The sequence below is a fragment of the Lacerta agilis genome, chromosome 15, assembly GCF_009819535.1.
Source record: "Lacerta agilis isolate rLacAgi1 chromosome 15, rLacAgi1.pri, whole genome shotgun sequence".
Taxonomy (NCBI): domain Eukaryota; kingdom Metazoa; phylum Chordata; class Lepidosauria; order Squamata; family Lacertidae; genus Lacerta; species Lacerta agilis.
Window position 1 is genome coordinate 43502060 of NC_046326.1, and position 14469 is coordinate 43516528.

The window sequence follows — 14469 nt, forward strand, 5'->3', positions numbered from 1 at the left end:
ATTAAATAGAATAGCGGCTTTAGTAGATATATGTTAGATAAAATTGTTGGTAAGATATTTTTGTGTGAAAAATTTAATTGTTAGGAATTGTGTTAAGATTTGATGTTAAAGTTAAGATATGATTAAGCAAAGTAAAGTGTATTAGAAATTGAGTTAATGTGAATAGAACAAGATACAAAGCTACCTTGGAGATATATATGATTTTGAAGACAGTGGAGGGAATGGGGGAAGTCCCTCAAAATAGAGAAGTTAGTAACAAGAAAAGTAAGAGGATAAATGTTAGTTTAAAGGTTTGTATATGTTTCTTTTTATTGTGATTGTTTGATTATGTTTTTGTGTTGTGTTTATGTATTGTATTTTGTATTTTTATATTGTGAATGTTGTTGTTTATGCTATGTTTTCCCTTTGTCTTAATAGAAAATAATAAAATCTTATAAAAAAAAAAAAAAATATTTTTTTTTCTTTAGAATCATGAGGACTAGCATCTTTCTTTTGAAGGGAAGGGAGGCAGCTCAGTGGTGGAGCCCCTGCTTTGCATGCAGAAGGTCCCAGGTTCAATCCCTGGCAGCCTCTCTAGGTGCCACTGGGAAAGACTCCCTTGCCTGAAGCTCTGAAGAGCAGCTGCCAGCCAGTGTAGGCAATACTAAGCTAGATGGACCATGGGTCTCGCTCAGTTTTGATAGAGGCAGCTCCCACCGTTCCTATAACACAGCGATAGCCAAAGTGCCGCCCTCCAACAAACACACCCTCAGTGGCTATGTTCCGCCTGCATTGTCAGAGTGGAGCATCGCAAGTAAGGAGAGTGATGCTCTTGCACTTGGGTCCTGCCTCCCTATGGACACCAAGGTTGGCCATGGAACAGGAAGGTGGACCAGATGGGCCCCCTGAGGCCTGATCCGGCCACAGCAGGGCCCTTCTGGTGTCCTCAACCTCTGGAGGGCAACAGGGGCCCCCTCCCTGCACCCGCAGGAGGCCCATCACCACCCTCCCAGCCGCTGCCCCAGCCGCCCAAGAACGACGACCCTGCAGAAAGAGAATCCATCCAACCAGACTTTTATTGAACATCCCTGAGTGTCCTTTGGTACACAGGCCATCCTCTCCATCAATAAGGGCTGAATTTATGCCAACATGCAAACTTTCCATGGCAATGTGAGGAGGTGTAAGCACAGCCCCTTCATAGCCCTGCAAGTGAACAAGATTTATTGGGGGCCACCCATAAAATGACCGGGGGTGTGTGTGTCAGAAATAGGAGAAGAGGCCCGTTCCATCCCACTGCATTCTTCCTAAACTTATTTCTGCAAAAAGGAAAATCTGTTTTTTAAAAAAGCACCAAACCCACAACCCCAGGGAGATAATATTTTCCAAACCATCAGTTGGGGTGTGTGAGATGCAATTAATATTTACATCGAATTTTTGAAACAATAGCTGGCTACTGAAGTATTTCATCACACACCATTTATTTGCCGTTGGCTTGTGGTTTTCTCAAAACTTCTCATTTCTTCATTTGTTCTCTGCCTAAGACGTTTTTGGCACATTTAAACTCCTTATATCCAAATGTACTAATTTATGTTGCGGGCGCCTGGTTTTTTTGTGTGTGTGTGTGTGTGTGTGGACTTTGCAAAGAGTGAAGACAATATTGTAGGATCAAGAGAGTCTGGGTGGGCTGCTGGGGGGATGTGATTATGCGATTATGAATTTCGGTTTTCCGCTTTTCGGTTGGTTTTCTATATAAAACAATGGAAGTTGTTTTCAATGGCAATAATAATATCCCAAATGCCCCAGCGCTCTTCTTTGGACAGTCTTGGCAGCACCCTTTGAATCCAGTGGCAGACCTTGCAGGGAGGGCGGTGGAGATCAGCCGCTACAAAGTCTCCAACACAGAGAGAGAGAAACTCAGATCAAGAGGAGGACGGGGCCCCATCCCAGGAAGAGAGAGAGGGTTGCGTCCAGACCCCAGGCACTGCCCTCCATCACGCACGCACGCCCCGGGCGCCAACTTCTCCCCGTGGGGCGTGTGCCTCAGTCCACCTTGATTGCCGCTTTCCTGCTCTGCCTCATCTCCCGGCCGATCTTCACCAGCGACAGCAGAATGGGGACGGCCATGGGCAGGAAGAGGGGGATGTAGATGGCGAACTTCTGGTCGTCGGGGAAGTAGAGGAGGTGGAGGAGGGAAGGGTCGAAAAAGGCCCTCTCCGAGGCGTTGATGGCGGCTTTGCTGGCCTGGAAGGCAGAGTCCAGGCGCCCCTGGCTGAGCTCGGCCAGTGCCTCCTGGGCAAATGCCACAGCGTGGTACACCTAGGGTTAAAAAAGGGCACAGGGATCAGGCCGGGTTTGCTGGGCCAGGGCGTAGTTTGGTGCCAGGACAGCTGCTTTGCATGCAGAAGGTTGGCACAAGGCAGCTTCCTCATTTCTATTTAAATCAGCCCTGAATTTGGAACCTTTGTCCTTCATTTGAATCTTTATCTTTAGGGGAAGGGTGAGAGTCCCTGCTTAGAATCATCATTGTAGAATTGGAAGGGACCCCATGGGTCATCTAGACCAACCCCCTCTCAAGGTACCACAAGACTTGGCAATTGTTGTCACAGCAACGAGCTTAGCACAAGACCCCAAAGAGGGAGCCAAACTGGAGGAGCGCTGCCCCCCCCCCCGAAAGACCCGCCTGGGAGTTTACCTGAGAAGCCACGTCGTCCTTGATGACAATGTTGCCGATCTTTCCCAGCAGCTGAGCCAGGGAGGTGAGGGTGGTGGAGACGGTGGCCACATTCTCCACCGTCCGAGCCCACAGCAGGCGGTCCAGCTCCCAGTCGGAGAGACCCTCGTTCCCGGGGCTTTCCAGGATGGCCCCCTCCGGCAGGGGACCCGGCAGGATCCCAAAGAGCAAGCTGCAGAGAGAAAGAGGCACAGCGAGCAGAGTTAGACACCGGCAGGTTTATATGTTGCTTCTGCAGCAACAGTTTTATGCACCGCTTAGTTAGTGCAACAATGTATAGGCTGCTTAATGCCAAAACTATGCAGATTGCAAAGTACAAAAACCAGCAACACAAACACTAGAATACAAGCACCTGAATCAGAATATACAATAAACAATCCCATGCAAACACTGAACTATAGAGATGTGGGCAGCTGTCTTAATAGCAGGTCGCCAAACCATTCCATCTGGCCTAGCATTGCCTGCACTGACTGGCAGCAATGGCTCTCCAGGGTTTCAGAACGGGAGTCTCTCCCAGCCCTACCCTATTCCCCTGGGCCTTCTGCATGCAAAGCAATGCTCTGCCCTCCCCCTGAAAATAAAGCAAGTTCCTAGTCCTCATGGTGCTGAACAAATAGGAACCTGGGACCTTCTGCATGCAGAGCAGGCGCTCTCAGGGGGTTGGGCTAGGTGACCCTTGGGGGTCCCTGCCAAGGGGGGTCCCCTGCCAACTCTACGATTCTCTGGTCCATAAAAACGCACCGCAGCTGCGCCAGAAACACCTCCATCACCCGCGTCATGTCGACATCCACCTTCCTTGGGAGGGAGGTCTCGTTGGCCGTCTCACGCTCCACGTTGTACACCTGGACGACACAAGGGAGCCGGTTATTTATTCACGTACAAAAGGACCACCGTTGCATTAAAGAAAAATCTCAAATACATAAAACCATACGAAAACGTTAAAAAGGCAGACATCAGTCACAAAGGAAGGCCTGCACAGACATGGTGGAACAGAAAGAGTTTTCCGTAGTCTTTTGACGGAAACAATAAATATTACCCAAGAAACTGTCCAAAACTAACATTGCTGGGTATTTTTGATTATACCTACGTAGATATATTGTCAAAAGAACTGGTCTTATATACGATCTTGGCAGCTGATAGCAACTGCAGCCCAATGGGAAACAGCCCAAAATATGACATTGGCCCCTTGGTACCCTCTGGAACAGGGCTAGAATGGAGAAAATGGGGCATAATTTGAAATGTTAATGAGGACTAGAACCTCCAGGGGCATTTCATACCGTTTAGCACTCCTTTTGTGAAATATAAACAACAGAAGCTTCATGTTCAAGACAACGCTTGTTGCAAGCCTAGCAAACCAGGAAGCAGACCTGACAATCAGATAATGCTGATATTCTTTATGGGATGGCAAAATTTATCCTCGCTTTTTTCTTTCCTGCCTCGGTCTTCGTTATTTTCGCCCACATGCAACTGTGCTCATTCTATGTGCCTGTTTTACAGTTTTGCCTTCCATCTTCTCATTTTCCTCTCTTTCTATAACTGCCCTGTCTGTTTTATATACACTATAAAATGACATTTAAGAAACCTAGTTTTCCAAAAAAGAAAACAAAGTATTCAGCAGGTGCCTTAAAAGTAAAAAAAAAAAAAAAAAAAAAAAAAACAGAAGGCACCTGCCGAGTCTCCAGTGGCAGAGAGTTCCACGGGGCCAATGACACTAAAGGCTCGGTTACTCATTGCTTTCATGCAAAGAATGACCTCGCAACGCTGCTGCAGAGCTTGTGGCAGCCCTGCCCGCTTCCTCACCATGATCCCGCCCCAACGGGGGCTGTGGAAAGCGTTGGTGGGGACGGAAGTGCCATCCTTGTCCTGGATATAGAGGGGCGAGTGCAGGCGCTCTGGCACGTAGAGCAGGAAATTGAGGACCGGGTAGAGCGAGGAGGCGCTGGAACCTGCGGGGAGGGAGAGAGAGAAAGAGAGAGGGGGGTGTTTTGGACTACATCACCCATCGTCCTGCGCTAGCTGGGGAACTGGAGTCCGTCTATGGAGAGCCAGCATGGGAACAATGATTGCGCTTCCCATACCTCTGGCATAGGTCCAGTCATATCTACCCTTGTGAATAGGTTGGCCAGCAAGGGAACCCACCAGTCAGAGTCTACTCTAAGGGGCCTATCCCATCTGGGCCAGCAGCTTTCCCTTGCCTATTGACATTTTTATTTCATCTTGATGAAACTGGGAGCCACTCGGGGGCATCGATTTGCACAGAATGATGGCAAGCTGTCCCACTGGAGAGAACATTTGAAAAGCGGTGGTATCAATCACTAAGTGAAATAAGTAGAGAGAAGAATTCATTGGTGTCAAATGCCCCAGAAACCAAGGAGAAGAATCTCCTTTCATTGTTTGAGCTTATGGCATAGTGGAGTTGTTCCACTGTTTGCTGGTATGTTCAGACCTCTTATTTTAAAACAAGGTGCTGCAGTAAGTTTTAAGAGCAGAAATATTCTGGGGGGAGGACAGTGGCCTCTTCCTTAGGGTGTTGTCGGAAAATATTCCGGGTGTGGGCTTTGCGATCTACGGCCTTTTAAACTGTGTGTGTCTGTTACTGTTTTCTTTGATATTGTGGTGTGTACTTTTTGTGGTTTTTATAATGTAAATTGTCCTGTGATCCTCAGTTGAAGGCAGAAAATGAAATGAAATGAAATGAAATCTCCCTGGATGACATGGGGGGCCATTCACTGTCTTTCTCAGCCTAACGTACCTCGCAGGGTTGTTGTGGGGGATTAAACAAGGAGAGAAACGTGGTGGGGTACCAAGGCAAACGCCTAATAATTAAGGGGCCAAAATGGCACACGCCAGCTTGTGTGTGGACACTGGTTCGCTTGGCCTGGCCTGTTGAGGGCAGCAAGGGCTTCTGGGATCTCTTGGGAGGAACCAATCACCAGAAAGAGGGACTCACCCAGCCTGGCTTCCACGGGGTTAATGACGTGCGGGAGGCTGTGGGCGCTCAGGATGTAGCTGGAGGAAGCAGCGTCAAAGCGGGGCGTGACCCCCAGGGCGGCATAGTAGAGGATCTGCAGAATTAGGGGGGAAGAAGTGGCCGTAAGCCCCCCTCGCAGGGCAGGGGTGCTGCATGCCTCCCGGCCAACTCGCACCCGGCACTCACCTGAGAGTCCACAGAGAACTCGGCCAGCGCACTCAGCTTCCCCAGGAGGGGGTCCACGTAGCGATGAATGGCCCCCTCAATGTCCCAGTGGACGCTGTGGGCTCTCGGGTCGGGGTTCAGCAGGCTGAAGGTGACCTCGTATCCTGCAGCAGAGCGGAGGGGGAACATACAGACTTACTCATAGAATCAGCTGGAAGGGACCGCAAGGGCCATCTAGTCCAACCCGCCTGCAATGCTGGAATCTTTTGTCCAACGTGGGACTCAAACCCACAACCCCAAGATTAAGAGCCTCACACTCTATGGACTGAGCTATCCCAGCCGGGCTTGTTTCGTAAAATTTATATGCCCCTTGATTGTTCAAAAAGAACCCACAAGGGGCTTTACAAAAACAAGGAAATAATTGACCAAGGATAAATGCTACTAAAGAAACTATGGTTTGCTGCCCGAAAATAACATCGCTGAATGTTTTTGACGATCAGAAGAATTGATCTTGGCAGTTTGAATAGCCATTGCGGCTGAATGAAAAACTGTCCGAAATCTGACACTGGACACTTGGGGCCACTCGCTCCGAATGGAGTCACAGGGCAGGAAATTAGGCAACACGGGAGACTTCAGCCGGAACTAGAACTTCCAAGCACTTTTAACATGATTTGGTATTCCTTTGTTACGTATGTGACCACCCAACCTCTTTAATCCCAAGAATTGGCACTCTTACCGCAGTAGGTCTATGAGTTCCACCCAGTCACTCTGGATGGCTCAAGACAAATTTAAACATACGGGTGCCACATGAAACCCCATCCACATTCGTAAGGACTCCGTTGTTTAGCGTGGCAGCACCTGCACTTCGGAACTCCCTGCCTATTGATATTAAGCAGGCGCAGAGCTGTCAACTTTCCCCTTTTTTAAAGGGACATTCCCTTATTCCGAATAGGATTCCTCGCAAGAAAAGGGAAGAGTTGACAGCCATGAGCAGGCGCCTTTGCCATAAACATTTCAGTACCTGCTAAAAGCTTTCCTGGTTGGACAAGCCAGTCCCGGTGCTTAGAAAGTAAAGGTGAATTTTAATTTGTTTCAATCCATTGTTGTTTCAACTTTTTGTACGTTTTAAATTACTGCCGTAAATTGTGATGATTTAATGGTATTATCTTTTTTTGTAAACCGCTTTGAGGTTTTCTTTCTACAATCAAGTGTTGTTTAATGAAATAAATCAAGGAAATACACAGCAGAACCATCTTTTCCAAGGCCCAACCTCAGCCTGGAAACACATTTCATAAACCAGATCCATCTGATATTCTTCACTGGCACCAGCAACTGTGCTCATTCTATGTGTTAATTCACAGCTCTGTTTGTCATCTTTCAATTTTCATCTGTTGTCCTAACTGTTCTCTCTGATTCATATACATTACAAACCAAAATAAACAAAATTTTATGGGAAAAAATATGAAAAAATGGCAATAATTTAAGACTTTCGAAAATAGCAATGGACTAAAAACAGGCAAAGACTTGAATCGGTTTTCTAAACATTCTTGCCCAAAGAAGAATGTTTTCATCAGGTGCTGAAAAGAGTGCAGCAAAGGCACCTCCTTGGTGTCTCAAGAGGCAGGGAGTTCCAAAGTGCAGGTGCTGCCACACTAAAACATCAAATTCTTGCAAATGCAGAAGAGCTGAAAGAATGTCAGTTCCACCGATTGAAGCGGGTTGAGTGGGGATAGATGGGGCAGGATCCTCTCAACATGCCAGTGTCCTTGGCTCAGAGTGAAAAGAGGGAGAAGAGTTCTTCTTGGCAGGCAGAAATTCCACAGGTGCAACCCCAGCAGGTAAGGGAGCCTCTCTGGCTGGGCAATCCCTCCGCCCGACAATCCCTACCCAGGCTGGATTTGAAAGGGCGCTTCCACTCTGCGCCCGGCTGGCCGAGGGGAACGCGGTCAGAGAGGGCCTCTGCAATGGATTCCAGGCTGAAGGACATGGCACGGGCGACTTCTCGGACCTGGGCAGCCACAGTCGCCAGGACGTCTCCCGAGCCGCGAGGGGCCCGCACCACCGCGCTGCGCCGATTCCCGATGTAGACGGGGACCTCCTGCAGAGGGAGAAAGGCCGGCAGTGAGCAAACTATAGTGACTTAATTCTGCACAGCGGCCCTGTGAGGCGGGACAAATCACACGATTTTGCCAGAACAAGCATGGAGAGCCAACCCGAAACGGTTTGCTGTATAATTGCCCCCTTTCCATGAAGGGGATTTGCCCACCCGCCGGAGGGTGGGGAGTAGCAGAGAGGGCAGGAGAGGGGCAGCCTACCTGTGGCAGGAGTACAGAATTTCTCGGGATCACGTAGATGGTGAGGGAGCCCACAGCAGCCTCCTGCGCTGGAAGGAGCCCCTCACCCACCTCTGGAACAAGAAGAAGAGGTGAGGCTGTGGGGTTCCCCCCCATCCTGCTATGCAGAGGCAAAGCCCCTCCCCAAAAGCCCACCTACTCACCAGGACCGCCCCTTTCCCTTTGGAACTCCCTTCCACTGCGTATCAGACAGGCACCTTCTCTATGGTCTCGCTAAAGACACTCCTCTGTCACATGCCAGTGCAAGTGCTTTCTCCCATTGCGTCTCATGGGTTGGGGCTCTGATCCGGGGCAGGGAGAAGTGGCCAGAGGGGGTGGCGGTGCCCGCGGCAGTCACCCCAAAATCCTCTGCCTGCATCCCTCACGGAGATGATTGCACCCTGATCCTAGCTGAAATCTTCTTGCACGTTCTTCCCAGGGGTTCTTGGAACGTTTTCCTGCATCCCGTAAACTCCTCCCCAGAGCCCGCCCGCCACCCCACTCTATGGAAAAATCATTATTCAGAAGAATAGCACAGTAAAGTTCAAAACGGGAGCAATGAATTGCACATTTACTCAAAAGCCATTTAGCTTAAGTAAAGGTAAAGGTCAAGGTAAAGGGACCCCTGACCATTAGGTCCAGTCGCGAATGACTCTGGGGTTGCGGCGCTCATCTCACTTTACTGGCCAAGGGAGCCGCCGTTTGTCCGCAGACAGCTTCCGGGTCATGTGGCCAGCGGGACTAAGCCGCTTCTGGCGGACCAGAGCAGCACACGGAAACACCGTTTACCTTCCCGCTGGAGCGGTACCTATTCATCTACTTGCCCTTTGACATGCTTTCAAACTGCTAGGTTGGCAGAAGCAGGGACCGAGCAACGGGAGCTCACCCCGTCGCGGGGATTCGAACAGCCAACCTTCTGATCGACAAGCCCTAGGCTCTGTGGTTTAACCCACAGCGCCACCCGCATCCGTTTTAGCTTAAGTAACTCAATACAATTGATGAAGTTGCTCCAGCAATACCGACTCTTAAAATCTGATAGTCATTGACACTTCCAGCACTCCCCTGCCACCCTCTTGCCTCTAAGCGCCCCCCAGGCAATCCCACCCGCCCCCCAGGAGACGCCACCGCCCACTTTGGGAACCTCTGGTCCACCCATCTCCATCACACGGATCAGAGCCTTTACCTGGCACCGAGGCCTGGGACAGAGTCTTCTCCTCCTGAGAAGTGGCTCTGCGGTAGGAAACCTCATAGCAGGACGTCACGCTGGTCTTGGCTGGAGGAAGGAGACGGAGGATGAGGCAGTCTGCTCTGCAGGTGACGGTCCTCAGCCAACCCCTGGGCTGCTTCCGAAACCCAAATGTAACTGGGTCCCCAGCACCCACCCCCAGCACTCCTTCGTTCTGGGATAACAGGGTCCAGTTAACGGCAGAAACCCTTTTGGGATGCAGAGCGAGCAACGTTTCAGCCGTTGATTCTTGCTTAGACAAAGCACTTCATCCGCTGAAATCGCACAAACCTGGAAATGCTTGCAGGTAAGAAAATAACCGAAGTGTTTATTGTAGGAAATAAAGAACTTGGATAGCCAAGTTCATAGTTCATGGGTAGGCAAACTAAGGCCCAGGGGCCGGATCAGGCCCAATCGCCTTCTTGCGTCCTTTTATTAAAAATGCACCTCTGGGTTATTTGTGGGGCCTGCCTGGTGTTTTTACATGACTATAATACGTCCTTTTATTTAAAATGCATGTCTGGGTTATTTGTGGGGCATAGGAATTTGTTCATCCCCCCCAAAAAAAATATAGTCCAGCCCCCCACAAGGAAGAAGAAGAGTTTGGATTTGATCTCCCGTTTTATCACTACTCTAAGGAGTCTCAAAGTGGCTCACAATCTCCTTTCCCTTTCTCCCCCACAACAAACACTCTGTGAAGTAAAACAAAATTTAAAAAATCCTTCCAGTAGCACCTTAGAGACCAACTAAGTTTGTTCTTGGTATGAGCTTTCGTGTGCATGCACACTTCTTCAGATACACACGAAAGCTCATACCAAGAACAAACTTAGTTGGTCTCTAAGGTGCTACTGGAAGGATTTTTTTTTCATTTTGTTTCAACTACGGCAAACCAACACGGCTACCTACCTGTAACTAGATCTGTGAGGTGAGTGAAGCTGAGAGAGTTCAGAGAAGTGTGACTAGCCCAAGATCCCCCAGCAGCTGCATGTGGAGGAGCGGAGACGCGAACTCGGTTCACCAGATTACGAGTCTATCGCTCTTAACCACTACACCACACTGTCCACTGGACAATGGACCGGCCCCCTGCTGAATAAGTTTTCTGACTCCCGTTAGTCTAACTAACCAAACCAGAGAAGATCAAGGCAGCCCATGGTGGCTCCTTCGTTTTCTCAGAGGATGGTGAAAGAGGAACTCTCAGATCTGAAAGGGGGCAGGAAGCAGGATTTTAAAGCCGAGGTCGGGTGGCCACCTGTCCCACGCACAATGGATGATCACCTGCAGAGCCAGACCCTGAAGCAACATCAAGCAACTCACAGTTCAAGGGGATCTCGGCCTCCTGCGGTTTCCTAAAGGGCAATTTCCGCTCCAGGTCCCCTGGAAGGCTCCCCTTGGCAAACACCACCGAGACGGGCACCGTCAGCTGGAACTGAATCCGAAAAGCGCAACGTCAGCAGGTGCAATCATGGGCAACCAGCCCGCAAGGAGGACCTGAGCTCTCCCCACCTGAGATTCGTAGCGATGCTGTTTGGGGCTGATCCAAGTTCCTAGTCCAGAGGATTTCAAGGGACGGCCAGGTTGGCAAAAGGCAGACCCTGTCTTGCTAGGATTGCCTGAGACAGCAAGCAGCACATATGAGGGGTCTGGAGGCAACAGGGTGATGCAGCGGCAAAAAAGTCTAATGCTATTCCAGGCTGCTTCAAGAGAAGACTAGTGCCCAGATCAAGGGAAGTCTTAGTCTCGCTCTATTCTGCCTTGGTTGTCCAGCCTAGATAAGCGGAGGCCGAGAGGTGACATGAGAGCTGCTTCAAATATCTGAATTTCCACTTTTGTCTGCTGCTCTAAAGAGTAGGACCTGAGCCAACGGATTCAATTTACAAGAAAGGAGATTCCAACCAAATGTCAGGACAAACTTTCTGATAGTTTGGCAGCGGAATGGACTCCCTTTCAGGGCGGTAGACTCTCCTTCCTTGGAGGTTTTCAAAGAGAGGCCATCTGCCAGGGATTCTTCAGCTGAGATACCTGCATTGAAGGGGGTTGGACTAGATGACCCCTGGGGGCCCCTCCTCCCAAGCCTACAGTTCTGTTTTCGGCTCTGCAGGGGACCCTTGGAGGGGAAGAGGCAGGGAGTGTCCTCACCAGAAGCGTGTCCAGCTCCGCGATCTCCGAGTAAGGCAGCGAGGCGCGGTAGGTCTCTGTCGTCTTCCACCAGAGCGGAAGCCCCACCACGATGGCAATGGCGGCGAAGGAGAGCGCAGCATATTTCCCTCTTGCCTTCTCTGGGGAGACACAGAAGGGAGGAAGGGGAGGCTCTGGTTTGTAAAGGGCATACTCCTTGGTTCAGTTCCCAATGGCAGAGGAACCTTTGGAACTCCTTGCCAGCGCCTTCCCTGTACTCTTTTCGGTACCTGCCAAAAGCATTCCTGTTTAGAGAAGCCTGTGCAGATGCTTAGAAAGCTGGTGTGCATTTTAACCTGTTTTAGTATTTTAACTTTCCATACATTTTAAATTAATGTTGTGAATTTTTTCTTGATGATTTTATTGTTTCCTCTTTTTGTAAACTGCACTGAGGTTTCTTCTATACTCAAGTGGTGTATAAATTTTATGAATTTTATAAAAATAAAATAAATAACCTCCAAATTGCAAAGGCAGCCTTTGCCATTCCGGTTCCAAATTCCAGTCCATCTTACTGTGGAGTTTGGGTATTTGATTCGGCTCCTTTTGCAGCCAGCTGCCACCAGGTCCTGTGGCGGTGAGTTCCACAGTTCAGCTGGGCTGTGTAAAGCAGAGCCCCCCCCCCGCTTGGACCCTTCCTACTGAATCTACCTCCCATTCACTCAAACGGGATAGAAAATACATTTCCCCACAAACCGTGCTGCTATCTTTCTTACAGGCGATCCTTACAGGATTTACAGACGAGTAAATCCCATTGAACACAATGGGGCTTGCTAAATTCGGGTCGAATCTGGAGTGACTCCGGGCCGGCGCCCGGACACCTGGGTCCCTGTGCCCCTGCTGACAGGGGTCTCGGATTCCTGGGTCCCCTCCCCAGCCTCGCACCTGCCGCATCAATGGCTGCAACGGCGCTCGCATCGGCCGCCATCCTCGCTCCCGGAAGCCGCTGCCGGGCTAGCGTAGCCTTGGGGCGGAGCTCAAGGCCCTAAGGAGCGACTAACCCAATCAGACGCGAGGTAGAGATGAGCAGCATGAAAAACATCCAATCAGAGCTCTCCGAAGGAGCTCCTCGGCTGAAGGGCCTCTTGCCCGACCCTAGGTAAGGGCAAGCCGCGGTCTACCCAATGAGTCGAAGCCGAAGGCGGGTCAGCCAATCGTACGCCGCCGCCTACGGAGCGACAGCTAGACTGGCAAGTGGAGAAAAGAAATAGCCAAGTAAGGCCCGCCCTTCAGTACGGCAAGTGGAAGGGAATAAAAAAATACAAAAAGGAGAAAGGCTTTTTTTTAACCCTCTCCTCTCCTCTATGGCAGGTTGCTTCTGTTAACGTTGCCCAGAAAGTTCCACGATACATGGTTTTAGAAGTTAACATGTGTGTGTTTTTTAGTTACTGCTGATTTTCACCATCTGTGAAATGTTTTTTAAAGACCTGCTTTTACAACTTTAATGGCCCTGCCTTAGAATCACAGAACCGTAGAGTAGGAAGGGACCCCCAAGGGTCATCTAGTCCAACCCCCTTGCGGAGACCTCGGGTGCATCTCCTTCGCGTGGGAATCAAACCCACGGATCCCATTGCGCTATCCTTTTTCCACAGAGCTAGTAGGGCAGCTCAAAGCGGGGGCTCCAGTTCTTCCCTCCAGACAAACCCCACCCGCCCACATCCCTTGAGGCTAATAATATTGCTAACAGGCTCAGTGGGGAATCTGTGCATTGCCTCTCCTCCCAAAAGCCTTCCCAGGAGACCTCTGTGGATCCTTCCTGAGGTGCTGGGCGAGGCGCCATGATTTCTAGATGCCTGTCTGTCTGGCTGCATACATACCACATTTCGACAGAAGCAGGCAGTGTCACAGGGCCTCCGGATTGGGGTTTGCAAGGCATGGATTTACCACTCTCATTTCTAGGCAAAGATCTCTCAATCCTGCTCTGGTTACAACTTTCAGGGCTCAGAACCTCCAGCCAGGGCCCAAAATGCGGCCCTCTGCCGCTTCTCCACCTGGCCCCTGGTCCTCTCTGCTGGCCAGAGCCATCCTTAAGACCATAGATTTCATGGGCTCTGCTCCCCAACATCCTCAAACCCCTTTGCACTTAAAATAAAGTGCAGCACAGAGTTGAAACTATGGAACTCCCTGCCGCAGGAAGCAGTAATGGCCACCAACCTGGATGGCTTTAAAAAAAGATCAGACGAATTCAGGGAGGAGGAGAGGCCTCTGGGTGGCTCCTAGCCAGGATGGCTCTGCTCTGCCTCCACAGTCGGAGGCCCCAATCCTTCTGGATGCCAGGTGCTGGAAACTGGGGGAGTGAAGAGGACTTGTGTTTGAATTCTGCTTGTGGGTCTCCCAGAAGAGACGTCTGATTGGCCACAATGAGGACAGGATGCTGGATTCATTGGACCCCTGGCCTAATCCAGGGGGCTCTTCTCATGTTCTTATGAAGTGTGATTAATGCCTCTTGCACAGGTGTGTGAAAACCTCTGGCTTTTGTGTAGCCAGAATGAAGAAGTCCTAGCTCTTGGCCCACCCATTCCCCCCTCTGGCCACACCCACTTTTGACTGGCACCTCTCACCATTGGCATGCGGCCCCCAGGTGGTCGTCCCACGATGTGATGTGGCCCTTGAGTGGAAAAGAGTCTCCTGCCCTCCAGCCATAATGATTTGAGTCTCCAACTCAATCTCTTGCAGTTTAAAGCACATCCTTTCCCTCAAACAATTCTGGGCAGTGTAGTTTGGAAAGGGCTTGCTTGCTAACTCTGAGAGGGAGTTAAACTACAACACCCAGAATCCTTTGAGGGAAAGCATGCGTTTTGAATGTGCTTTCAAGGCATAGGGGTATGCACAGGCCACATAGCAGTTACCAATAATTTTATTCCTTTTACAAACTGCTTGGTGAGTTTATTTT

At 50.0% G+C, this 14469-nt stretch overlaps 1 protein-coding gene across 1 annotated transcript; it reads right to left on the bottom strand.

Annotated features, from left to right (window-relative positions):
* Positions 1 to 1597: 1597 nt before the first annotated feature.
* Positions 1598 to 12552, bottom strand: PIGS (phosphatidylinositol glycan anchor biosynthesis class S). The gene is made up of 12 exons (XM_033172119.1): positions 12462 to 12552; positions 11541 to 11680; positions 10719 to 10830; positions 9363 to 9452; positions 8162 to 8253; positions 7734 to 7944; positions 5868 to 6010; positions 5661 to 5775; positions 4511 to 4656; positions 3452 to 3552; positions 2672 to 2882; positions 1598 to 2295 (listed from the first exon to the last, which is right to left on the bottom strand). The coding sequence occupies exons 1-12, from the start codon at positions 12502 to 12504 to the stop codon at positions 2020 to 2022; spliced, it is 1680 nt and encodes a 559-aa protein (XP_033028010.1). The 5' UTR covers positions 12505 to 12552; the 3' UTR covers positions 1598 to 2019.
* Positions 12553 to 14469: the final 1917 nt, after the last annotated feature.

Excerpts from the sequence above, each read along its gene's own strand:
- PIGS (XM_033172119.1), bottom strand. The coding sequence starts at position 12,504 with ATGGCGGCCGATGCGAGCGCCGTTGCAGCCATTGATGCGGCAG. Across the intron at positions 5,776-5,867 it reads AGTTCTCTGTGGACTCTCAG|ATCCTCTACTATGCCGCCCT; the intron begins GTGAGTGCCGGG and ends CTAATTCTGCAG. Across the intron at positions 4,657-5,660 it reads CCCCGTGGAAGCCAGGCTGG|GTTCCAGCGCCTCCTCGCTC; the intron begins GTGAGTCCCTCT and ends CCCTCCCCGCAG.